Source organism: Coregonus clupeaformis, unplaced genomic scaffold (genome assembly GCF_020615455.1).
Source record: "Coregonus clupeaformis isolate EN_2021a unplaced genomic scaffold, ASM2061545v1 scaf2056, whole genome shotgun sequence".
NCBI classification, from domain to species: Eukaryota; Metazoa; Chordata; class Actinopteri; order Salmoniformes; family Salmonidae; genus Coregonus; species Coregonus clupeaformis.
Genome location: NW_025535510.1, coordinates 61,687 through 88,823, shown reverse-complemented (window position 1 = coordinate 88,823; position 27,137 = coordinate 61,687). Strand labels below are relative to the sequence as shown.

The 27,137-nt window shown below is 44.7% G+C and overlaps 1 protein-coding gene across 1 annotated transcript; it reads right to left on the bottom strand.

The window, feature by feature from the left end:
• Window positions 1-252: 252 nt before the first annotated feature.
• On the bottom strand, window positions 253-27,137 carry LOC121543344 (gamma-secretase-activating protein-like; the record flags this gene model as incomplete). The annotated part of the gene is made up of 27 exons (XM_045219103.1): window positions 27,066-27,137; window positions 26,752-26,806; window positions 23,978-24,048; window positions 23,393-23,449; window positions 22,076-22,146; window positions 21,611-21,658; window positions 20,960-21,048; window positions 20,718-20,787; window positions 20,497-20,546; window positions 20,301-20,405; window positions 20,094-20,150; window positions 19,950-19,996; window positions 19,736-19,821; window positions 19,078-19,155; window positions 18,881-18,964; window positions 17,424-17,516; window positions 16,923-17,064; window positions 16,312-16,396; window positions 15,844-15,913; window positions 15,599-15,759; window positions 14,995-15,129; window positions 14,337-14,395; window positions 13,707-13,738; window positions 10,841-10,902; window positions 7,234-7,329; window positions 6,360-6,430; window positions 253-395 (listed from the first exon to the last, which is right to left on the bottom strand). Coding segments are annotated over exons 2-27 (2,113 nt in total), but the record flags the coding sequence as incomplete, so codon positions are not given.

Sequence of the window (27,137 nt, the reverse complement as noted above, 5' to 3'; positions counted from 1 at the left end):
AGCTCTGTTTATGTAATATTGTAGAGCCAGGCTCTCTAGAAGCTCTGTTTATGTAATATTGTAGAGCCAGGCTCTCTATAAGCTCTGTTCATTTAATATTGTAGAGCCAGACTCTCTATAAGCTCTGTTTATGTAATATTGTAGAGCCAGGCTCTCTAGAAGCTCTGTTTGTTATTTTGAGAGACTGGACAGGGAGGTTAGAATACGTTTAACACCTTGGTTATTTCGAGAAGGTTGAACAAGGTACAATACATGAATAAGCACTGTTATATTGAGAAGGTTCAACAGGGTTCTTCTTACCAGGAGGGAGGGGGAGACACAGAGTCTTTGTAGCCTCCAGTATCCGACACATCAGGTGAAACACGGCCCACTCTGCTGAACTGCCCTGCTGCTTTCTAGAGCAGATTGGATAGTATATATCAATGGAACAGGACTTACATACACACTGTAGACACACACACACACAGAAAGCCACACACTGTCAACACATATGAGGGAGCCCCTTATAAATCCATTTTAATCACTGTTAGTTAGTTTTATACACATGGGGACACCCCCACACTGTCAGCATGTATAAGGGAGGAACTTAACATACAGTGCCTTCGGAAAGTATTCAGACCCCTTGACTTTTTCCACATTTTGTTACGTTACAGCCTTATTCTAAAATTGATTTAAAAAATAATAATCCTCAGCGATACACAATACACAATACCCCATAATGACAAAGTCAAAACAGGTTTTTAGAATTTTTGCAAATTTATAAAAAATAAAAAACAGAAATACCTTATTTACATAACTATACAGACCCTTTGCTATGAGACTCGAAATTGAGCTCAGGTGCATCCTGTTTCCATTGATCATCCTTGAGATGTTTCTACAACTTGATTGGAGTCCACCTGTGGTAAATTCAATTGATTGGACATGATTTGGAAAGGCACACACCTATCTACAGTGGGGGAAAAAAGTATTTAGTTAGCCACCAATTGTGCAAGTTCTCCCACTTAAGTTACCTGCAAGTCCTCTGTAGCTCAGCTGGTAGAGCACGGCGCTTGTAACGCCAAGGTAGTGGGTTCGATCCCCGGGACCACCCATACACAAAAAAAAAATGTATGCACGCATGACTGTAAGTCGCTTTGGATAAAAGCGTCTGCTAAATGGCATATTATTATATTATTATTATAAAAAAGATGAGAGAGGCCTGTAATTTTCATCATAGGTACACGTCAACTATGACAGACAAATTGAGAAAAAAAAATCCAGAAAATCACATTGTAGGATTTTTAATGAATTTATTTGCAAATTATGGTGGAAAATAAGTATTTGGTCACCTACAAACAAGCAAGATTTCTGGCTCTCACAGACCTGTAACTTCTTCTTTAAGAGGCTCCTCTGTCCTCCACTCGTTACCTGTATTAATGGCACCTGTTTGAACTTGTTATCAGTATAAAAGACACCTGTCCACAACCTCAAACAGTCACACTCCAAACTCCACTATGGCCAAGACCAAAGAGCTGTCAAAGGACACCAGAAACAAAATTGTAGACCTGCACCAGGCTGGGAAGACTGAATCTGCAATAGGTAAGCAGCTTGGTTTGAAGAAATCAACTGTGGGAGCAATTATTAGGAAATGGAAGACATACAAGACCACTGATAATCTCCCTCGATCTGGGGCTCCACGCAAGATCTCACCCCGTGGGGTCAAAATGATCACAAGAACGGTGAGCAAAAATCCCAGAACCACACGGGGGGACCTAGTGAATGACCTGCAGAGAGCTGGGACCAAAGTAACAAAGCCTACCATCAATCAATCAATCAATTTTATTTTATATAGCCCTTCTTACATCAGCTAATATCTCGAAGTGCTGTACAGAAACCCAGCCTAAAACCCCAAACAGCTAGTAATGCAGGTGTAGAAGCACGGTGGCTAGGAAAAACTCCCTAGAAAGGCAAAACCTAGGAAGAAACCTAGAGAGGAACCAGGCTATGAGGGGTGGCCAGTCCTCTTCTGGCTGTGCCGGGTGGAGATTATAACAGAACCATGCCAAGATGTTCAAAAATGTTCATAAGTGACAAGCATGGTCAAATAATAATCAGGAATAAATCTCAGTTGGCTTTTTCATAGCCGATCATTAGAGTTTAAAACAGCAGGTCTGGGACAGGTAGGGGTTCCATAACCGCAGGCAGAACAGTTTAAACTGGAATAGCAGCAAGGCCAGGCGGACTGGGGACAGCAAGGAGTCACCACGGCCGGTAGTCCCGACGTATGGTCCTAGGGCTCAGGTCTCTCAGTTGGCTTTTCATAGCCGATCATTTAGAGTTGAAAACAGCAGGTCTGGGACAGGTAGGGGGTTTCGTAGCCGCAGGCAGAACAGTTGAAACTGGAATAGCAGCAAGGCCAGGCGGACTGGGGACAGCAAGGTGTCATCATGCCCGGTAGTCCTGACGTATGGTCCTAGGGCTCAGGTTCTCAGAGAGAAAGAGAGAACGAGAGAATTAGAGAGAGCATACTTAAATTCACACAGGACACTGGATAAGACAGGAGAAGTACTCCAGGTATAACCAACTAACCCCAGCCCCCGACACATAAACTACTGCAGCATAAATACTGGAGGCTGAGACAGGAGCGGTCCGGAGACACTGTGGCCCCATCCGAAGAAACCCCGGACAGGGCCAAACAGGAAGGATATAACCCCACCCACTCCGCCAAAGCACAGCCCCCGCACCACTAGAGGGATATCCCCAACCACCAACTTACAATCCTGAGACAAGGCCGAGTATAGCCCACAGAGGTCTCCACCACAGCACAAACCAAGGGGGGCGCCAACCCAGACAGGAAGATCACGTCAGTAACTCAACCCACTCAAGTGACGCACCCCTCCCAGGGACGGCATGAAAGAGCACCAGCAAGCCAGTGACTCAGCCCCTGCAACAGGGTTAGAGGCAGAGAACCCCAGTGGAGAGGGAACCGGCCCGGCAGAGACAGCAAGGGCTGTTCGTTGCTCCAGCCTTTCCGTTCACCTTCACACTCCTGGGCCAGACTACACTCAATCATATGACCTACTGAAGAGATAAGTCTTCAGTAAAGACTTAAAGGTTGAGACCGAGTCTGCGTCTCTCACATGGGTAGGCAGACTGTTCCATAAAAATGGAGATCTATAGGAGAAAGCCCTGCCTCCCGCTGTTTGCTTAGAAATTCTAGGGACAATTAGGAGGCCTGCGTCTTGTGACCGTAGCGTACGTATTGGTATGTCGGCAGGACCAACTCGGAAAGATAGGTAGGAGCAAGCCCATGTAACGCTTTTATAGGTTAACAGTAAAACCTTGAAATCAGCCCTTGCCTTAACAGGAAGCCAGTGTAGGGAAGCTAGCACTGGAGTAATATGATCAAATTTCTTGGTTCTAGTCAGGATTCTAGCAGCCGTATTTAGCACTAACTGAAGGTTATTTAGTGCTTTATCCGGATAGCCGGAAAATAGAGCATTGCAGTAGTCTAATCTAGAAGTAACAAATGCATGGATTAATTTTTCTGCATCATTTTTGGACAGAAAATTTCTGATTTTTGCAATGTTACGTAGATGGAAAAAAGCTGTCCTTGAAACAGTCTTGATATGTTCGTCAAAAGAGAGATCAGGGTCAAGAGTAACGCCTAGGTCCTTCACAGTTTTATTTGAGACGACTTTACAACCATCAAGATGAATTGTCAGATTTAACAGAAGATCTCTTTGTTTCTTGGGACCTAGTACAAGCATCTCTGTTTTGTCCGAGTTTAAAAGTAAAAAGTTTTCAGCCATCCACTTCCTTATGTCTGAAACACAGGCTTCTAGCGAGGGCAATTTTGGGGCTTCACCATGCTTCATTGAAATGTACAGCTGTGTGTCATCCGCATAGCAGTGAAAGTTAACATTATGTTTTCGAATAACATCCCCAAGAGGTAAAATATATAGTGAAAACAATAGTGGTCCTAAAACGGAACCTTGAGGAACACCGAAATGTACAGTTGATTTGTCGGAGGGTCAGTAACACACTACGCCGCCAGGGACTCAAATCCTGCAGTGCCAGACGTGTCCCCCTGCTTAAGCCAGTACATGTCCAGGCCCGTCTGAAGTTTGCTAGAGTGCATTTGGATGATCCAGAAGAGGATTGGGAGAATGTCATATGGTCAGATGAAACCAAAATATAACTTTTTGGTAAAAACTCAACTCGTCGTGTTTGGAGGACAAAGAATGCTGAGTTGCATCCAAAGAACACCATACCTACTGTGAAGCATGGGGGTGGAAACATCATGCTTTGGGGCTGTTTTTCTGCAAAGGGACCAGGACGACTGATCCGTGTAAAGGAAAGAATGAATGGGGCCATGAATCGAGAGATTATGAGTGAAAACCTCCTTCCATCAGCAAGGGCATTGAAGATGAAACGTGGCTGGGTCTTTCAGCATGACAATGATCCCAAACACACCGCCCGGGCAACGAAGGAGTGGCATCGTAAGAAGCACTTCAAGGTCCTGGAGTGGCCTAGCCAGTCTCCAGATCTCAACCCCATAGAAAATCTTTGGAGGGAGTTGAAAGTCTGTGTTGCCCAGCGACAGCCCCAAAACAATCACTGCTCTAGAGGAGATCTGCATGGAGGAATGGGCCAAAATACCAGCAACAGTGTGTGAAAACCTTGAAGACTTACAGAAAACGTTTGACCTGTGTCATTGCCAACAAAGGGTATATAACAAAGTATTGAGAAACTTTTGTTATTGACCAAATACTTATTTTCCACCATAATTTGCAAATAAATTCATAAAAAATCCTATAATGTGATTTTCTGGAATTTTCTTTCTCATTTTGTCTGTCATAGTTGACGTGTACCTATGATGAAAATTACAGGCCTCTCTCATCTTTTTAAGTGGGAGAACTTGCACAATTGGTGGCTGACTAAATACTTTTTCCCCCACTGTATATAAGGTTCCACAGTTGACAGTGCATGTCAGAGCAAAAACCAAGCCATGAGGTCAAAGGAATTGTCCGTAGAGCTCCGAGACAGGCAGGTCGAGGCACAGATCTGGGGAAGGGTACCAAAAAATGTCTGCAGCATTGAAGGTCCCCAAGAACACAGTGGCCTCCATCATTCTTAAATGGAAGAAGTTTGGAACCACCAAGACTCTTCCTAGAGCTGGCCGCCAGGCCAAACTGAGCAATCGGGGGAGAAGGGCCTTGGTCAGGGAGGTGACCAAGAACCCGATGGTCACTCTGACAGAGCTCTAGAGTTCCTCTGTGGAGATGCGAGAACCTTCCAGAAGGACAACCATCTCTGTAGCACTCCACCAATCAGGCCTTTTATGGTAGAGTGGCCAGACGGAAGCCACTCCTCAGTAAAAGGCACATGACAGCCCGCTTGGGGTTTGCCAAAATGCACCTAAAGGACTCTCAGACCATGAGAAACAAGATTCTCTGGTCTGATGAAACCAATATTGAACTCTTTGGCCTGAATGCCAAGCGTCAATTCTGGAGGAAACCTGGCACCATCCCTACGTTGAAGCATGGTGGTGGCAGCATCATGCTGTGGGGATGGTTTTCAGCTGCAGGGACTGGGAGACTAGTCAGGATCGAGGCCAAGATGAACGGAGCAAAGTACAGAGAGATCCTTGATGAAAACCTTCTCCAGAGCTGTCAGGACCTCAGACTGGGGTGAAGGTTCACCTTCCAACAGGACAACGACCCTAAGCACATAGCCAAGACAACACAGGAGTGGCTTTGGGACAAGTCTCTGAATGTCCTTGAGTGGCCCAGCCAGAGCCCGGACTTGAACCCGATCAAACATCTCTGGAGAGACCTGAAAATAGCTGTGCAGCAAAGCTCCCCATCCAACCTGACAGAGCTTGAGAGGATCTGCAGAGAAGAATGGGAGAAACTCCCAAATACATGTGTGCCAAGCTTGTAGCATCATACCCAAGAAGACTTGAGGCTGTAATCGCTGCCAAAGGTGCTTCAACAAAGTACTGAGTAAAGGGTCTGAATACTTATATACATGTGATATTTCAGTTTTTTATTTTTTATAAATTAGCAAAAAATTCTAAAATCCTGTTTTTATTTGTCATTATGGGGTATTGTGTGTAGATGGATGAGGGGGGAAAAACGGTTTAATAAATTTTAGAATAAGGTTGTAACCTAACAATGTGGGAAAAGTCAAGTGGTCTGAATACTTTCCGAAGGCACTGGCTGATGAGGGATGGTAGTTATACACGTGGACATACACTAACACACACACACTAACACACACACACAGTAACACACACACACACTAACACACACACACAGTAACACACACTAACACCCACACACCCACAGCATGTACTGTATCAGGGAGCAACTTACAAGCACAGCACCAGAGGGCCCAGTTTGTACTTCAGCCATACAGACTCCAGCATGTGTCTGATCAGCTCCAGCTACACACACACACACCAGACATGCACAAACACACACACACACACACAGAGAAAAGAGGTCAGGGATGAATGCTCTGAGAATTTAAACATCTGATTTACTCAAATGTTACATGACAAGACCACTATTAAAACGTTTCACATTCACTTCCTATTTCTACAGTTTCACATACTGTAGCAGTTCCTGTTCTCTATTGAGCAACAAATGAATAGTAGTCCATGGCAACGCATAGCAAGAGAAACAAGGGTTACTAGGATTTATTTTTACACTGCCACTTTCACACCCATTACATCCCCACACACACACACACACACACAGTGGCTGACCAAGCATGACTCCTCACATCCTCTTCTTCTCTCTTTTACTGCAATAACAGGAAGAAACACTCTCATATCCTCACACACACACGCACGCACACCAAAACACACAACCTCACACTCACACACACTTTATGGAAAAGGCTTGTCTCTTCCTGATATCTAGTGCATTATTTCCACCTAAGGTTAAACTCTAGGACGGTGTTCTTCAGTCAGTGATATCTATGTACGATGTACCGTACAGAGCCTCTCTGACGTCATGACTGAGCTATGAACAGTGGGGAGTAGATCTGTCATCCACAGGAGGAAATAAATGTATTGGAGGATAATGGTTATTCTCATTTCTCAACTACAATCTGTCTGTCTCAGGCCTTTCCTTGTCAATACAGCCATTTGTTTCTGTAACTGCAAAAACAATGAAAGCAACCTTTGGGTAATGCACTGTAGAATAAGAACATGCAAACACAAATATACACACACACACACACCAGCTTGGCCACGTAGTTCACCACCAGCACATCGATCTTCTTCTTCCCCAGACGAGGCAGGTGTCTGTTGAGGTGCTCTCTCAGCTTGTCCACCATCTATTGGAAACACAACACTTCAGATTGGAGGTTTCTGTCTGTGTGTGTGTGTGTCTGTCTGTGTGTGTGTGTACTTATGTATGTATACGTCATCATAAAGCAGGGGTCCAACTAGGTTCCCTTGATGTTCCCCTGTTCCTCTGTTCCCCTGTTCCCTTGTTCCCCTGTTCCCCCTGTACCCCTGTTCCCCCTGTTCCCCTGTTCCCTTGTTCCCCTGTTCCCCCTGTTCCTCTGTTCCCCTGTTCCTCTAACAGTGTCCTACATTCTTATTAACAGGAAGGAGAGTGGAGCACATACTTCAGTTAGGCACACACACACACACACTACAGGTACACACACACACACACACACACTACAGGTGCACACACACACACACACACACACACTACAGGTACACACACACACACACACTACAGGTACACACACACACACACACACACACACTACAGGTACACACACACACACACACACACTCCTGGAGCAGGAGAGAGCTATCTGACCTGCAGAGGGAATAGCCTGCTGGGAGCAGAGCTGACCGGTCTAAGAATAGTTACCCTGCTGGTTGATGTTGAGGACCACAGGTAGACTACCCTAGTGTTTTAGAACTGGGGATAGGTTGATGTTGAGGACCACAGGTAGACTACCCTAGTGTTTTAGAACTGGGGATAGGTTGATGTTGTGGACCACAGGTAGACTACCCTAGTGTTTTAGAACTGGGGATAGGTTGATGTTGTGGACCACAGGTAGACTACCCTAGTGTTTTAGAACTGGGGATAGGTTGATGTTGAGGACCACAGGTAGACTACCCTAGTGTTTTAGAACTGGGGATAGGTTGATGTTGTGGACCACAGGTAGACTACCCTAGTGTTTTAGAACTGGGGATAGGTTGATGTTGTGGACCACAGGTAGACTACCCTAGTGTTTTAGAACTGGGGATAGGTTGATGTTGAGGACCACAGGTAGACTACCCTAGTGTTTTAGAACTGGGGATAGGTTGATGTTGAGGACCACAGGTAGACTACCCTAGTGTTTTAGAACTGGGGATAGGTTGATGTTGAGAGGACCACAGGTAGACTACCCTCGTGTTTTAGAACTGGGGATAGGTTGATGTTGAGGACCACAGGTAGACTACCCTAGTGTTTTAGAACTGGGGATAGGTTGATGTTGAGGACCACAGGTAGACTACCCTCGTGTTTTAGAACTGGGGATAGGTTGATGTTGAGGACCACAGGTAGACTACCCTAGTGTTTTAGAACTGGGGATAGGTTGATGTTGAGGACCACAGGTAGACTACCCTCGTGTTTTAGAACTGGGGATAGGTTGATGTTGAGGACCACAGGTAGACTACCCTAGTGTTTTAGAACTGGGGATAGGTTGATGTTGAGGACCACAGGTAGACTACCCTAGTGTTTTAGAACTGGGGATAGGTTGATGTTGAGGACCACAGGTAGACTACCCTAGTGTTTTAGAACTGGGGATAGGTTGATGTTGAGGACCACAGGTAGACTACCCTAGTGTTTTAGAACTGGGGATAGGTTGATGTTGTGGACCACAGGTAGACTACCCTAGTGTTTTAGAACTGGGGATAGGTTGATGTTGAGGACCACAGGTAGACTACCCTCGTGTTTTAGAACTGGGGATAGGTTGATGTTGAGGACCACAGGTAGACTACCCTAGTGTTTTAGAACTGGGGGATAGGTTGATGTTGAGGACCACAGGTAGACTACCCTAGTGTTTTAGAACTGGGGATAGGTTGATGTTGAGGACCACAGGTAGACTACCCTAGTGTTTTAGAACTGGGGATAGGTTGATGTTGAGGACCACAGGTAGACTACCCTCGTGTTTTAGAACTGGGGATAGGTTGATGTTGAGGACCACAGGTAGACTACCCTAGTGTTTTAGAACTGGGGATAGGTTGATGTTGAGGACCACAGGTAGACTACCCTAGTGTTTTAGAACTGGGGATAGGTTGATGTTGAGGACCACAGGTAGACTACCCTAGTGTTTTAGAACTGGGGATAGGTTGATGTTGAGGACCACAGGTAGACTACCCTAGTGTTTTAGAACTGGGGATAGGTTGATGTTGAGGACCACAGGTAGACTACCCTCGTGTTTTAGAACTGGGGATAGGTTGATGTTGAGGACTACAGGTAGACTACCCTAGTGTTTTAGAACTGGGGATAGGTTGATGTTGAGGACCACAGGTAGACTACCCTAGTGTTTTAGAACTGGGGATAGGTTGATGTTGAGGACCACAGGTAGACTACCCTAGTGTTTTAGAACTGGGGATAGGTTGATGTTGAGGACCACAGGTAGACTACCCTAGTGTTTTAGAACTGGGGATAGGTTGATGTTGAGGACCACAGGTAGACTACCCTAGTGTTTTAGAACTGGGGATAGGTTGATGTTGAGGACCACAGGTAGACTACCCTAGTGTTTTAGAACTGGGGATAGGTTGATGTTGAGGACCACAGGTAGACTACCCTAGTGTTTTAGAACTGGGGATAGGTTGATGTTGTGGACCACAGGTAGACTACCCTAGTGTTTTAGAACTGGGGATAGGTTGATGTTGAGGACCACAGGTAGACTACCCTCGTGTTTTAGAACTGGGGATAGGTTGATGTTGAGGACCACAGGTAGACTACCCTAGTGTTTTAGAACTGGGGATAGGTTGATGTTGAGGACCACAGGTAGACTACCCTAGTGTTTTAGAACTGGGGATAGGTTGATGTTGAGGACCACAGGTAGACTACCCTAGTGTTTTAGAACTGGGGATAGGTTGATGTTGAGGACCACAGGTAGACTACCCTAGTGTTTTAGAACTGGGGATAGGTTGATGTTGAGGACCACAGGTAGACTACCCTAGTGTTTTAGAACTGGGGATAGGTTGATGTTGAGGACCACAGGTAGACTACCCTAGTGTTTTAGAACTGGGGATAGGTTGATGTTGAGGACCACAGGTAGACTACCCTAGTGTTTTAGAACTGGGGATAGGTTGATGTTGAGGACCACAGGTAGACTACCCTAGTGTTTTAGAACTGGGGATAGGTTGATGTTGAGGACCACAGGTAGACTACCCTAGTGTTTTAGGGGATGGGTATAATAGAACCTGCTGAAACACTAACGTAATTTAAACCTCAGGGACAGCAACTTCAGGATGGAAATAGTTACTGCTGTAAGGCTAACGTCCCTAAAAACTCCTGGGAATAGACTGCAATGTCAGGACTGAAAAGGGACAACTATTTTTATCATGCGTGTTGTGTGTGTACTGCCTGCCCTGATCTGCCCTCATGAACCTTGGTCTTGGTGAGCTGTAATCTGGACAAGCCTGCATTCTTCTCCCAGTACTCAGCACTAAAACAGTGCTGAAACTGATCTATGATCAGTTTAACATTTCCCCCCTAATGGTTAAGGTTAGGATTTGGGGAGGGTAAGCTGATCCTAGATCTGTCTGTGCCTGAGGGCACCTTCTACCCTGAGTATCACGGCTGCTGTATCCTCTGTGACTCACCAGGCCTATGAGCGCCCTCTGCTGGCTGTCCTCCTCCTGGAACAACAGAACCACTTTCTGATCTGCAGAGGCAAACCATAACACAGTGTATTTAGACTTTTCATTACATCTCAAAGAGTTGTACATGAGGCAAAACAAACATTCATGAGTCAGGACAAGGAAGAGGATTGCCTAATGATTTAAGAGGGATGAGAGGGTCAAGACAGAACAAAGGAACCACCTGAAGAGAACTATAATAACATATAAAGAGCTTTTCATTACAGAGGGACATCTCCATGGTCTTTTCATTACAGAGGGACATCTCCATGGTCTTTTCATTACAGAGGGACATCTCTGTGGTCTTTTCATTCGATCTCCATGGTCTTTTTCATTACAGAGGGACATCTCCGTGGTCTTTTCATTACAGAGGGACATCTCTGTGGTCTTTTCATTACAGAGGGACATCTCCGTGGTCTTTTCATTACAGAGGGACATCTCCATGGTCTTTTCATTACAGAGGGACATCTCCATGGTCTTTTCATTACAGAGGGACATCTCTGTGGTCTTTTCATTACAGAGGGACATCTCCGTGGTCTTTTCATTACAGAGGGACATCTCCGTGGTCTTTTCATTACAGAGGGACATCTCCGTGGTCTTTTCATTACAGAGGGACATCTCCGTGGTCTTTTCATTACAGAGGGACATCTCCGTGGTCTTTTCATTACAGAGGGACATCTCCGTGGTCTTTTCATTAGAGGGACATCTCTGTGGTCTTTTCATTACAGAGGGACATCTCCGTGGTCTTTTCATTACAGAGGGACATCTCCATGGTCTTTTCATTACAGAGGGACATCTCCATGGTCTTTTCATTACAGAGGGACATCTCCATGGTCTTTTCATTACAGAGGGACATCTCCGTGGTCTTTTCATTACAGAGGGACATCTCCATGAGAAGATGAAGGGGGACAATTGATAAAGAGAGTAAAATTAGTCAACTGTGCTGCAGAGGGTCGATTCTGAGAGTCAGGATATTGGTGTGGAGATGAATGTTGATCAGTATGTACGGGTGAGAGACAGACAGAGAGAGAGAGAGAGAGCGAGAGAGAGAGAGAGAGAGACTGAGAGCAGTGTGTGTGACATAGAGTGAGGGTGTGTTTTGTCCGTGCATGGCCCATGTGAGATAGTTGAGGTAGAGCATTGGCCAATCACGTGGTTGAGCTACCACAGTTGCACTGGGGTCAGGAAGCAGTGAAGGAGAGGAGAAAAAGAGAGAGGGAGAAAGAAAGAAAGAAAGCGAGAGAGAGGCCCTTCTCCTCCCATTCTTATATAACCATGTGGCATTCTTCCCTTATTTTCTCCCTCTCTCTCTCTCCCTGAATGATAGTGATAAATCGTCAACAACTGTGGGGTCCGGGAGCAATGTTCTCCAGTGGACTCAAGTATGTGACCCTGAAACTCAAGTTGGGGGATTTCTTTAACTGTAGTCAAGGGTAAATGAGCTCATGTTAAATGACCTGCCAGCGCCTTAATATCCCAGTGTTATTCTAGGAATAATAATCATAATAATAGCTTCATAGCCAAAGGGCCAATACCAAGAGAGACAAGGTGTCTTACATTCCTAGAGACAAGGTGTCCTACATTCCTAGAGACAAGGTGTCCTACATTCCTAGAGACCAGGTGTCCTACATTCCTAGAGACCAGGTGTCTTGCATTCCTAGAGAGACAAGGTGTCTTACATTCCTAGAGACAAGGTGTCCTACATTCCTAGAGAGACCAGGTGTCCTACATTCCTAGAGACCAGGTGTCTTGCATTCCTAGAGAGACCAGGTGTCCTACATTCCTAGAGACAAGGTGTCTTACATTCCTAGAGAGACCAGGTGTCTTACATTCCTAGAGACAAGGTGTCCTACATTCCTAGAGAGACCAGGTGTCCTACATTCCTAGAGACCAGGTGTCTTGCATTCCTAGAGACCAGGTGTCTTACATTCCTAGAGAGACCAGGTGTCTTACATTCCTAGAGACAAGGTGTCTTACATTCCTAGAGAGACCAGGTGTCTTACATTCCTAGAGAGACCAGGTGTCTTACATTCCTAGAGAGACCAGGTGTCTTACATTCCTAGAGAGACCAGGTGTCTTACATTCCTAGAGAGACCAGGTGTCTTACATTCCTAGAGAGACAAGGTGTCTTACATTCCTAGAGAGACAAGGTGTCTTACATTCCTAGAGAGACAAGGTGTCTTACATTCCTAGAGAGACAAGGTGTCTTACATTCATAGAGAGACCAGGTGTCTTACATTCATAGAGAGACCAGGTGTCTTACATTCCTAGAGACCAGGTGTCTTACATTCCTAGAGAGACAAGGTGTCTTACATTCCTAGAGAGACCAGGTGTCTTACATTCCTAGAGAGACCAGGTGTCTTACATTCCTAGAGAGACCAGGTGTCTTACATTCCTAGAGAGACCAGGTGTCTTACATTCCTAGAGAGACCAGGTGTCTTACATTCCTAGAGAGACCAGGTGTCTTACATTCCTAGAGAGACCATGTGTCTTACATTCCTAGAGAGACCAGGTGTCTTACATTCCTAGAGAGACCAGGTGTCTTACATTCCTAGAGAGACCAGGTGTCTTACATTCCTAGAGAGACAAGGTGTCTTACATTCCTAGAGAGAGCAGGTGGCTTACATTCCTAGAGAGAGCAGGTGTCTTACATTCCTAGAGAGAGCAGGTGTCTTACATTCCTAGAGACCAGGTGTCTTACATTCCTAGAGAGAGCAGGTGTCTTACATTCCTAGAGACCAAGTGTCTTACATTCCTAGAGAGACCAGGTTTTACATTCCTTCTACTAACATTAATTGATAGTGGCTTTTAGAATGTTGTGACATCTTACCTAGATTCCAGCTGTCCACCATCGACAGAACTCTGAAAATAACAGAGGAAATGTCAGAGAATGTCTAACTTGACTTGTAAGTGGAAACTGTGTCTGTATGTATGTATGTATACAGTATATCTATAGTACATGTCTGTTGTTCGTGTTGCTACAGTGTTTGAGTGTTAATATCTATCAGTGTTATTGATCCCTTTGTTAATATCTATCAGTGTTATTGATCCCTTTGTTAATATCTATCAGTGTTTTTGATCCCTGTGTTAATATCTATCAGTGTTATTGATTCCTGTGTTAATATCTATCAGTGTTATTGATCCCTGTGTTAATATCCATCAGTGTTATTGATCCCTGTATTAATATCCATCAGTGTTATTGATCCCTGTGTTAATATCCATCAGTGTTATTGATCCCTGTGTGTTAATATCTATCAGTGTTATTGATCCCTGTGTTAATATCCATCAGTGTTATTGATCCCTGTGTTAATATCCATCAGTGTTATTGATCCCTGTGAGTTTGTCTCTGTGTGCTTTCAGGAGTCTAGTTTTCCCCTGTACCCCACCCACACGCTTCCTCCAACACGCACAACATTCTGCAACACACAAGAGCCCATTCTGTCTTCTGTACTCCACCTACTTCCTGGTGTTCTCCTCAATGTGACGCAGATAGTTAGAAGACTTCTTCTTCTCCGACTTCTGGAACAGACAGAGGGAGCAACATGTTCTCTAACTTCCTCTTATGAAGGTATACTGTACTACATTTGACACGTCCATGTTAGTAATTTAGCTCACTGGTTCCCAACTTTTTTTCTTACTGTACCATCAGCTGAATGTTGCTCTGCCCGGAGTACCCCTGAAGTACCCCCTTATGTGCCTTTAACCAGTAGGCCTATGGTCTCATGAGTCTTCTCAAGTACCCCGTGTATAGTCCAAGTACCCTCAGGGGTCCTAGTACAACTGGTTGGGAATCACTGACTTAACAGACGCTCTTATCCAGAGCGACATCCAGGAGCAATTAGGGTTAAGTGCACATAGACAGATTTTTCACGTAGTCGGCTCAGGGATTCGAGCCAGCGACCTTTCGGTTACTGACCCAACGCTCTTAACCGCTAGGCTACCTGCCGCCCAATGTTGAAGTGGTTCTATATGAGAATATGTCAGGAATTGTAAATGATGAATGTTTTCATACTGTGCTACTGCTAGCTGCAGTATAAAGCTTGGGATCAGAGCGAGAGACCATGGTTCCTGTGGTGCACTGAGCTCCTCTATATTCCAGTCTCTCTGTGTGAGCTCACCAGGGTAGCGAGCAGCTTGGTCCATTCTGGAAGAATCTGAGATGTTCTGTATCGTGGGTTTGGAACCGCCTCAAAGTACTTCATCTTCTCTGTGCTCCACTGTAGCTCTTCCCAATAGCCCTGGAGACTTCTGGCCTGCAGCGAAACATTACCAAACATCTAGTAAACACCAGACGTTTACTACTTTTACTGTTGATGTAAAATACGTCCATCTGTTGAGGTCATCTTGAGACCTCCTTGGAAACAAAATGATTTATCGCATGGGGTTCATACTGCATAACATTAAATAAAATGCACTTGATTGTAACGAATTGTTCATGTTTTGCCTTTAATTAAAGAAGGCCTCCATCTACAGAATAATCAATGGGGTATTTCATTGTAAATAGCCCAGTCTAAATCATATTATTACGTCCCTTCTTTCACCACAACTCTTCTTGCACATTTAATTAATTAGATATGCATTCTTTATCTGTTACAGAGCATTGGATCTGCTTCCCACTCCTGTCTGCCCTCTAGTGTCTAACCTTGAAATAAAATCACTAAATAGTAGACTGATCAGCTAGCTGAATAGCTGCAGTATGTGAGTGTGTGAAAGATATCGTACCTTTCCTTTGAACACTGGTTCAGCATGGAGCTCTGTGGTGCAGGTGACACCAGGGACCTGGTCTAGATTCTCAGGTACCTTCTTCTTCTCAAACACAGAGGAGTAGGGTAGAACTTCATCCAGACTGAGAGACTTCTTATAGATGATCCTGTACAGTGACGCTGTCGTTGAAGAGAGACGATGATTCTTCCATTAAATACCGCTAAAATAGATTTGATAATGATGATAAGTCTTGTTCCACTTACCCAGAATAAACTCCTGAATTTGATCGAAGGTGTCGAACGGCATCACATTGTCACAGATCCAATCTATGATCTGCAGAGAAAACACATAAAGTAACAAAAGTGCTATGCTACGTAACAACATCTTGATAAAGTATTGTTACTGTAGTAATTCCAGTGTTACCACCCATGTATAAAGCAACAGAATTCATAAAACCACACCCCCCACGTCCTCATTGACCTCTAAGACGTTCTACCTCTCTAACTGTGTTAGTGAGTTGCCATGGCCACAGAGACTCCATTTAGAACAAGTACTGCAGATGGGAATTTCAAGTGCAGCACTTTCTCTATTATAAACAACCTGACTCACGGTCAGCACTGAACTTTTCCCTCCAAAACATCTCTCTCTCTCACACGCTCTGTGTCTCTCTTGCTCTCTCTCTCTCTCTCTCTGAACAAAGTGTTCTCAGGGGTTTTGCTTGCATCGCCTACCTTCAGTTGTAGTGTAGCGTTGGGCCCCATGTAGAGCTGCAGACAGTGCAGTGCAGCCAGGCGTTGGGCGTCAGGTCTACTGTGGCTACAGCACAAAGCATACAGCAAAGACATCATGAATACTACATTAACAGAGTGGGAAGTGTAGCATCACAATAATATCCAATGCTCCAGTACTTTCTACATGCAGTGCAGTAAGCATGACACACACTCCAACACTCAAGACCATTTCCCACTGAACAATGGATAATTAAGCTATATTCTATTCTATTTTATTCATTTATATTCCATTCCATTCTATTCCATTTCATTCTATTCCATTTCATTCTATTCCATTTCATTCTATTCCATTTCATTGTATTCTATTATATTCTATTCCATTCCATTATATTCCATTCTAATACATTCCATTCTATTCCATTCCATTCCACTCTATTCTATTCCATTCCATTATATTCCATTCTAATACATTCCATTCTATTCCATTCCATTCCACTCTATTCTATTCCATTCTATTATATTCCATTCTATTCCATTCCATTCCACTCTATTCTATTCCATTCCATTATATTCCATTCTATTCCACTATATTCCATTCTATTCCATTCTACCTGCAGTGCAGTAGGTCCAGTAGAAATGAGGGGTTGAGGTCTGCAGTGTACATCATGCCTGTGTTCAGGTCCAGCAGAGAGGACTCAGGTAGAGACAACACCACACTGTCTGATCCCAACACACCCAGCTCTGCATCAACACCTGTAAAACAATTACACTGAAGTCATCACCAACACCTGTAACACAATTACACTGAAGTCATCACCAACACCTGTAACACAATTACACTGAAGTCATCACCAACACCTGTAACACAATTACACTGAAGTCATCACCAACACCTGTAACACAATTTCACTGAAGCCAGTTGAACAAAAACACACTTGCCTCCCTATTCCTCATATAGTCACTTCTGTTGGTGACCAGGGTCGTGTTCATAGACACGTAATGGAGTGAAACGCAGAGGTATCTCAACCAGAACAAAAACTAAATGTCCTTTTCCATTGCAAAACATTTGGCTACGGTGTGTCCTAATGAACATGCCCCAGGTCTAGCCTTACCTGAGAGGAAGAGACTGTGGCAGAGCAGCTCCTGTTGTCTGGTGTTGATACAGTGCAGGAAGTGACCAGCCAGGTAGACCACCACGTAGTAACCTGGGGAGAGAACAGCAGGCTAGTCAACGGTTTGTTTTCATCAGCCATCTTGGACTGACCTCAAATGTGTTTTGTTGGTTTATTTGTTTGTTCTCTTATGTAAATGTCTACTATACAATAATAATAAACATCTTATCACAAATAACTCCTAAAACCACTTCCTCAGTCCCAAGTAGAAGTAGCACTATCAGGGGTTGTGATAGGATGGATGGGCTGTGCGGGAGTGTTCCAGTAGGTACTGATTGGATGGATGGGCTGTGTGGGAGTGTTCCAGTAGGTACTGATTGGATGGATGGGCTGTGCGGGAGTGTTCCAGTAGGTACTGATTGGATGGATGGGCTGTGTGGGAGTGTTCCAGCAGGTACTGATAGGATGGATGGGCTGTGTGGGAGTGTTCCAGCAGGTACTGATAGGATGGATGGGCTGTGTGGGAGTGTTCCAGCAGGTACTGATTGGATGGATGGGCTGTGTGGGAGTGTTCCAGCAGGTACTGATAGGATGGATGGGCTGTGTGGGAGTGTTCCAGCAGGTACTGATAGGATGGATGGGCTGTGTGGGAGTGTTCCAGCAGGTACTGATAGGATGGATGGGCTGTGTGGGAGTGTTCCAGCAGGTACTGATAGGATGGATGGGCTGTGTGGGAGTGTTCCAGCAGGTACTGATAGGATGGATGGGCTGTGTGGGAGTGTTCCAGTAGGTACTGATAGGATGGATGGGCTGTGTGGGAGTGTTCCAGTAGGTACTGATAGGATGGATGGGCTGTGTGGGAGTGTTCCAGTAGGTACTGATTGGATGGATGGGCTGTGTGGGAGTGTTCCAGTAGGTACTGATAGGATGGATGGGCTGTGTGGGAGTGTTCCAGTAGTAACTGATAGGATGGATGGGCTGTGTGGGAGTGTTCCAGTAGGTACTGATAGGATGGATGGGCTGTGTGGGAGTGTTCCAGTAGGTACTGATAGGATGGATGGGCTGTGTGGGAGTGTTCCAGTAGGTACTGATAGGATGGATGGGCTGTGTGGGAGTGTTCCAGCAGGTACTGATAGGATGGATGGGCTGTGTGGGAGTGTTCCAGTAGGTACTGATTGGATGGATGGGCTGTGTGGGAGTGTTCCAGTAGGTACTGATTGGATGGATGGGCTGTGTGGGAGTGTTCCAGCAGGTACTGATAGGATGGATGGGCTGTGTGGGAGTGTTCCAGTAGGTACTGATAGGATGGATGGGCTGTGTGGGAGTGTTCCAGCAGGTACTGATAGGATGGATGGGCTGTGTGGGAGTGTTCCAGTAGGTACTGATAGGATGGATGGGCTGTGTGGGAGTGTTCCAGCAGGTACTGATAGGATAGATGGGTCGATGTGTTGACTGACCAATAGGGATGAATAGAGGGAGGAGCTCTGTGGTCCATGGAATAGGGGTGTCATCCAGCGCCACTGAGAACGTTTTACTGCATCCTGTAGAGGGGAGACAGGCTCTGGTAGATTACAACTTACAACTTGAAACTGACGGAACTTCATTTGTCATTTGTGAATATTGTATGGAACTAATGCAATAAGGTAAGATGTACCTCTGTGCACCAGGACTATGGTGTATGTGATCTCCTGGTTGGCCCCAGCAGGCTGGATGTAACACACACACATACTCCCTGCAATCATCAGTAAGGATCACGTATTAAAACAACCAATTACACTCTAACAACAGATTGGTTTCACATAATAATACGACGAAGAAGAAGAACATTTTAACAATGTGGTATTGATTGGGTTTTTATTAAAAACAACAGTGTTTTATTGGTTGAATCTTGAATGTAATTTGGAATAAGTAGCACAATTAAGTTATTATGTTCCCGGCCCTGGGCCGTCGTCAACCATCTTTTGATTTGATAGGCCTTTCAAAGAAACACAAATTATTGCCTGCAGCATTTCCAATTGTGCAGCTTGACTAATGCAATCTTGATAATAGAGAAGTTATATATATCTGGGCTCTGTGAAGTGAGAGTGTGATTGTGCTGGTGGTGGACTGAACTGTCCATTGATCAAAGAGTGACACAGTTAATCTATATCACAATAGCTACAGCACTTACCCTCTGTTTCCATTCACGTCCCATGTCAAACAAATAAAAAGTAATGACAAACTCAATTAAAGAGGAATGTTCTCCGAGCATAGAACATTATCAATACAGTACAATATGGAGGTGAATCATTTAATGTTCAACCAAAACGTGCCTATTTTATTGGTGATCACCACCATCCTCATCTCCTCTCGTTCATGCTGTGTCTCTTGGTGATGGTCAAAGCCCAGGTTAACAAACCTAGGGGTCAAACACACAAGGAGTTATCGATACAGCATGACTAGAAATCCACGAATAATTTTGAACTGTTTTCGGGAAATACACCGTTTTTAATCGTATATTAATTTATTTTGACTTTGAATTCTTACCTCATACAGGTGAAAGGGTTAAAGGGCAACTCCAGTGCAAGCTCAAACTGTCGGAAAGAGGAGGAAGTATTAAGTAGCCTGACCCCAAATCAAACACTACCTATAAAGCGTTCATTATTAAATGATTTATGCTGCTAGTCCTACCAAGGTCTCACAGTTGTGGTCATGGTAGAATTGCACACATTTCAGCACAGCTTTTTCCTGACAGACAAAGAAGGGATGTCATTATTGCGTTATCAGTTGGAATGTCTGCATAATTCTTCACAATTCAAAAGAAACTGAACATGTTAGTTTAAGGTGTTGTTGCCCAGATCAGGGCCTACAGTGTGTTCCCTATATATGGTATGTTACCCTGTATGTGAGGTAGAAGAGTCTCTGTGTCTGGCTGTCCCACTGGACCCAGCTGAACTCCTCTGCCACCCTGTCTTTGGCCAGGCACTCTGGGTTCAACATCACCTGTTGGAACACCAGTCAACAGGAAATGATGTCACTACGGAACAGTTGCATTCCATTCCAGCTCTCTACAGTCTGTGGCAGTGTATCTTACCACTCTGTAACCCTCCTGTCTGACCAGCATCACATGGAGCTGCTCCACATCTGAAAGGTCAAAGGTCAAAGTTCAAAGCCTAAACCCTGAAGGTCCAGTGGCCAAACTCTCCCAAAAACAGAAAACTGTGTCAGCTAATGTCTTTATTCTATCATAGTTAAAAGCTGTAAAAAATTATTTTTAACAAATCTTTGACACCACTTCACTTCCCAGATACTCACAGCCATCTTCTGCTACCAGCAGCAGGTGACTCTCCAGCACTGAGTCCCTCTCTGTGTCTGGATGGATGAACTGTATGAAACCAAAGATGACTGGTTAACATTATTTGTAGTATAACCATGTTATAGCATATTGTTATTTATTATAACAATGTAATAACAACCGAGGGGAAGCTTATTGTAATAGCTGTTCTGGATAGAGTACAACCCAATAGAGTCCAGTACAAAACAATACAGTTCTATACCTGAACTCTGACCCGGCAGTCAACAGCCTTCAGGACCTTAATGTTGTTTATGGGATGGATCTCAATGAGGAGGGTCAGACATTTTGTAACTAGGAGTAGAACAATGGAAAGGTGTTAAATATGGTAATGTTTAACTTCACTGACCTGAAACAGCATAAAACGTATTCACCGCCTGTGCTGCCCTTGTGATAACTGTTACTCAATCCAACACATACAGTTTACCTATATGGTACAGCCTACAGCCAATAGGTGTGTACAGATTGAACCTGTCGTGTAGAGTACACTTAAAACACTTAAAACCCTGTGGTGCATGTGTGGATAGATACCTAATAATATCCTGAATGTTACCATACTGACTTTTACAGCCATGGGTCTGTTTCCCTAGAGAACTGTTTCCCTATAGAGAACTGTTTCCATATAGAGAACTGTTTCCCTATAGAGAACCAGAGTGAAACAGAGAGCTAGTTATCAGCAGGATATAGCTTACCACTTCCCTCTTCATAACATACTGTAGATTTACATGGTTATCTGTCTAGTTGCATTTCTCTAATCTTCAGCTTCTGTTTTTGTTTGTTTGTTTGTATCAGCGATGGGAAGTGTGTGTGTGTGTGTGTGTGTGTGTGTGTGTTGGGGGGGGGGGTGACAAGGTACCTGGTCTGAGGCGCTCCTCTGTCCTTGTCCACTGTGCCAAACTGACCGCTAAAAATGAGATTAAAAGACAAGTATGTGAGTTGATGTGGTTCGGTGACGTGAGTTCAATACAACGGCCCTTGTGTGTTGGCTCAGTCACAAGACATTGTTCCTCTCCTGTGCTGATAAGATACTCCCATGGGGCGATCACAATCTTGGACTGGAAATACCAGAAGGCTATATCTAGGAAAACCTGTATCTAGTCTAACACTGATACACTAGGGGAGGAGACACTGGCTCAGCACTTCAGTGAGGATCCTTGTTTCAGTGTCAGTGTGTCTTTGTACTACGCATGTGTGTCACATAGAATTAGAATACCATGGATTCTAGAGATGTATCTGTTCTACACCATAGAATTCAATACAACAATTAATGTATCTCTATGTTCTATGCATTATATTTCTATGTCTGTGAACAGGTCCTTACCCAGCAGAGTCTCCTCCTTATTCAGAGAACAGCTGCTGACACACACCTGCTTGTCAAAAAGTGTAGAGGAGCTGTGAAGAGAGGGGAGAGGGGTTAGGGGAGAGGGTTAGGGGAGAGGGGAGAGGGGAGAGGGGAGAGGGGTTAGGGGTGAGGGAGAGGGGTTAGGGGTTAGGGGTAGGGGAGAGGGGGTTAGGGGAGAGGGGTTAGGGGAGAGGGGTTAGGGGAGAGGGGTTAGGGGTTAGGGGAGAGGGAGAGGGAGAGGGGAGAGGGGTTAGGGGGTTAGGGAGAGGAGAGGGAGAGGGGTTAGGGGTTAGGGGAGAGGAGAGGGGTTAGGGGTTAGGGGTTAGGTAAGAGGGTTAGGGGAGAGGGGTTAGGGGTTAGGGGGAGAGGAGAGGGGTGAGGGGAGAGGGGTTAGGGGTTAGGGGAGAGGGGTTAGGGGAGAGGGGTTAGGGGTTAGGGGAGAGGGGAGAGGGGAGAGGGGTTAGGGAGAGGGGTTAGGGGTTAGGGGAGAGGGAGAGGGGTTAGGGGTTAGGTAAGAGGGGTTAGGGGTGAGGGGAGAGGGGTTAGGGGTGAGGGAGAGGGGTTAGGGGAGAGGGGTTAGGGGTTAGGGAGAGGGGTTAGGGGAGAGGGGTTAGGGGAGAGGGGTTAGGGTTAGGGGAGAGGGGAGAGGGTTAGGGAGAGGGGTTAGGGGTTAGGGAGAGGGAGAGGGGTTAGGGGTTAGGTAAGAGGGGTTAGGGGAAGAGGGTTAGGGGTGAGGGGAGAGGGGTTAGGGGTGAGGGGAGAGGGGTTAGGGGAGAGGGGTTAGGGGTTAGGGGAGAGGGGAGAGGGGTTAGGGGTTAGGTAAGAGGGGTTAGGGGAGAGGGGTTAGGGGAGAGGGGTTAGGGGGTGAGGGGTGAGGGGAGAGAGGTTAGGGGAGAGGGGAGAGGGGAGAGGGAGAGGGGTGGGCGAGGGTTAGGGGTTAGGGGGAGAGGGGTTAGGGAGAGGGGGTTAGGGGAGAGGGGTTAGGGGAGAGGGGTTAGGGGTTAGGGGAGAGGGGTTAGGGGTGAGGGGAGAGGGGAGAGGGGAGAGGGGAGAGAGGTTAGGGGTTAGGGGAGAGGGGAGAGGGGTTCGGGGCGAGGGGTTAGGGGTTAGGGACCATGATGAACACTACAAACAGCTGGTGGCGATCAGTGAGTGTACCAGAAGTAACCCCACATTCCATTAGGACTATGTGCTGGCATATACAGTACATACATACTCACTCACTCTTTTTGTCTCACACACAGTCACACACACAGTCACACATACACTCACACACACACAGAGAGGAAGCTCTACCTTATTCTGTCTGGTATTGGGGTCGTATTTCCCGATCCTGGTGGTCCCTGTCGCCCCCTGAGAGAAGAGAGGAGGGAGAAGGAAAGCCATTACGGCTCATAATGACTGTGTGTGTGTGTCTGTGTGTGTGTGTGTGTGTGTGTGTGTGTCTGTGTGTCTGTGTAATTACCTATTCTTATGACCATGACATCTCAGCTGTCTATGTAGGGCTTAACACTCCCTCACAGTCTGAGGATACTTTAAGAACAACTCTGTTATAAGGAAACGTAATACCTCTTAACCAGTAGCTTATTCAGCTGTAGTGGTCTGTCATGAGTCTTTGGGCTTCTACATTCTCTCCGTCTAGGCTGCATCCCTAATGGCACCCTATCCTCTACATAGTGCACTACTTTTGATCAGATCCCTATGGGCCCTGGGAAAAAGTAGTGCACTATAGGGATTAGGGTGCCATTTGGGATGCAACCTAGACAGAGAGAATATTCCCACCACTTCCAAAAGAGCGCACTGCAGGTTATGTGTGGAACGTCACGCTTAACCTGTCCATTACAATGCTATGTGAATGCCCCTTGCCCAGTGTCCACTTACTTTCCAGGAGTAGAGGACTCCTCCATCCCTTTCAATGTTGAGGATCCGAGTGTCAACGGTCGCTGAGTATTCTGTAGAGGAGAAATACATACTGTGGTGTAAAGTACTTAAGTAGAAATACTTGAAAGTACTACTTCAGTAGTTTTTGGGGGTATCTGTACTTTACTTTACTATTTATATTTTTGACAACTTTTACTTTTACTTCACTACATTCCTAAAGAAAAGTATGCACTTTTTACTCCATACATTTTCCCTGATACCCAAAAGTACTGGTTACATTTTGAATGCTTAGTAGGACAGGAACATTGTCTAATTCACACACTTATCAAGAGAACATCCCTGGTCATCCCTACTGCCTCTGATCTGGCGGACTCACTAAACACATGCTTCGTTTGTAAATGATGTCTGAGTGTTGGAGCATGCCCCTGGCTATCCGTAAATAGAACACCTACTCATTCAAGGGTTTTTCTTTATTTTTACTATTTTCTACATTGTAGAATAATAGTGAAGACATCAAAACTATGAAATAACACATATGAAATCATGTAGTAACCAAAAAAGTGCAAAACAAATGAAAATATATTTTATATTTGAGATTCTTAAAATAGCCACCCTTTGCCTTGATGACAGCTTTGCACACGCTTGGCATTCTCTCAACCAGCTTCACCTGGAATGCTTTTCCAGTCTTGAAGGAGTTCCCACATATGCTGAGCACTTGCTGGCTGCTTTTCCTTCACTCTCAGAGGAAGGCCCTCAAAATTGTCAAAGACTCCAGCCACCCTAGTCATAGACTGTTCTCTCTGCTACCGCACGGCAAGCGGTACCGGAGTGCCAAGTCTAGGTCCAAAAGACTTCTCAACAGCTTCTACCCCCAAGCCATAAGACTCCTGAACAGCTAATCATGGCTACCCGGACTATTTGCACTGCCCCCCCACCCCATCCTTTTTACGCTGCTGCTACTCTGTTAAGTATTTATGCATAGTCACTTTAACTCTACCCACATGTACATATTATCTCAACTACCTCAACTAGCCGGTGCCCCCGCACATTGACAATGCAACGGTACCCCCCTGTATATATAGCCTCCCTACTGTCACTTTATTTTACTGTATATATAGCCTCCCTACTGTCACTTTATTTTACTTCTGCTCTTTTTTTCTCAACACTTTTTTGTTGTTGTTTTATTCTTACTTTTTTGTTTAAAATAAATGCACTGTTGGTTAAGGGCTGTAAGTAAGCATTTCACTGTAATGTCTGCACCTGTTGTATTCGGCGCATGTGACCAATAAAATTTGATTTGATTTGATTTGATTTGATTTGATTTGGTTGAGGTCGGGGGATTGTGGAGGCCAGGTCATCTGATGCAGCACTCCATCACTCTCCTTCTTGGTAAAATAGCCCTTACACAGCCTGGAGGTTGTCCTGTTGAAAAACAAATGATAGTCCCACTAAGCCCAAACCAGATGGGATGGCATATCACTGCAGAATGCTGTGGTAGCCATGCTGGTTAAGTGTGCCTTGAACTCTAAATAAATCGCAGTGTCACCAACAAAGCACCCCCACACCATAACACCTCATCCTCCATGCTTTACGGTGGGAACTACACATGCGGAGATCATCCGTTCAACCACACCGCATCTCACAAAGACACTATGTCCATTGCTCGTATTTCTTGGCCCAAGCAAGTATCTTCTTCTTATTGGTGTCCTTTAATAGTGGTGTCTTTGCAGCAATTCGACCATGAAGGCCTGATTCACACAGTCTCCTCTGAACAGTTGATGTTGAGATGTGTCTGTTACTTGAACTCTGTGAAGCATTTATTTGGGCTGCAATTTCTGAGGATGGTAACTCTAATGAACGTATCCTCTGCAGCAAAGGTAACTCTGGGTCTTCCATTCCTGTGGCGGTCCTCATGAGAGCCAGTTTCATCATAGCACTTGATGGTTTTGGCGACTGCACTTAAAGAAACGTTCAAAGTTTTTGAAATGTTCTGCATTGACTGACCTTCATGTCTTAAAGTAATGATGGACTGTAATTTCTCTTTGCTTATTTCAGCTGTTCTTGCCATAATATGGCCTTGGTCTTTTACCAAATAGGGCTATCTTCTGTATACACCCCCTACCTTGTCACAACACAACTGATTGGCTCAAATGAATTAAGAAGGAAAGAAATTCCACAAATTAACTTTTAAGAAGGCACACCAGTTAATTGAAATGCATTCCAGGTGACTACCTTATGAAGCTGGTTGAGAGAATGCCTAAAGTGTGCAAAGCTGTCATCAAAGCAAATGGTGGCTATTTGAAGAATTTCAAATATAAAATATATTTATGATTTGTTTAACACTTTTTTGGTTACTACATGATTCCATGTGTGTTATTTCATTGTTTTGATGTCTTCACTATTGTTCTACAATGTAGAAAATAGTAAAAATTAAGAAAAACTCTTGAATGAGTAGGTGTTCTAAAACTTTTGACAGGTAGTGTATACTTTTACTTTTGATACTTAAGTATATTTAAAACCAAATACTTTTAGACTTTTACTCAAGTAGTATTTTACTGGGTGACTTTCACTTTTACTTGAGTCATTTTCTGTTAAGGTATCTTTACATTGTTTTACTCAAGTATGAAAATTGGGTACTTTTTCCACCACTGAATACATATTGCCATTACATATGTCACTACTATCATGGTATTTGTCACACATTGTCACCTTGGCGTAAAGGCGCAAAGTATAGGTTTTGGATATCGTTAGTGAGACAACCAGATAGCTCTTACCTTTGATTCCTCCCACGGTCGCCTCTTTCTTGAATATACTTGACACCACATCCTGCTGCAAATCAAAAGTTGCGCTTAGTTGCAACATGTGTGCAGTTGACCTCCTCCACAACTTACTGATTTCCAGGTCTATTATGCATCAAACAGTTACGAAGAAATCCCTTCAATTACAGCCTACAAGATTTCACACTATCCAATAGATGCCATCCCTATAGCCTGAAGTTACAACTTGTCATATCATGCAACACCATGTGATAGTTGTAAATAACGTTTTTCTGATAGTCCAGTAGCCGTTTAAGCAGTGTTTTACACACCGAAAACAAAGCAGAAGGCGGGATTTGAAAGAAAATCACTTCCCTAGAGATCTGCAACCATACAGTCCTTAC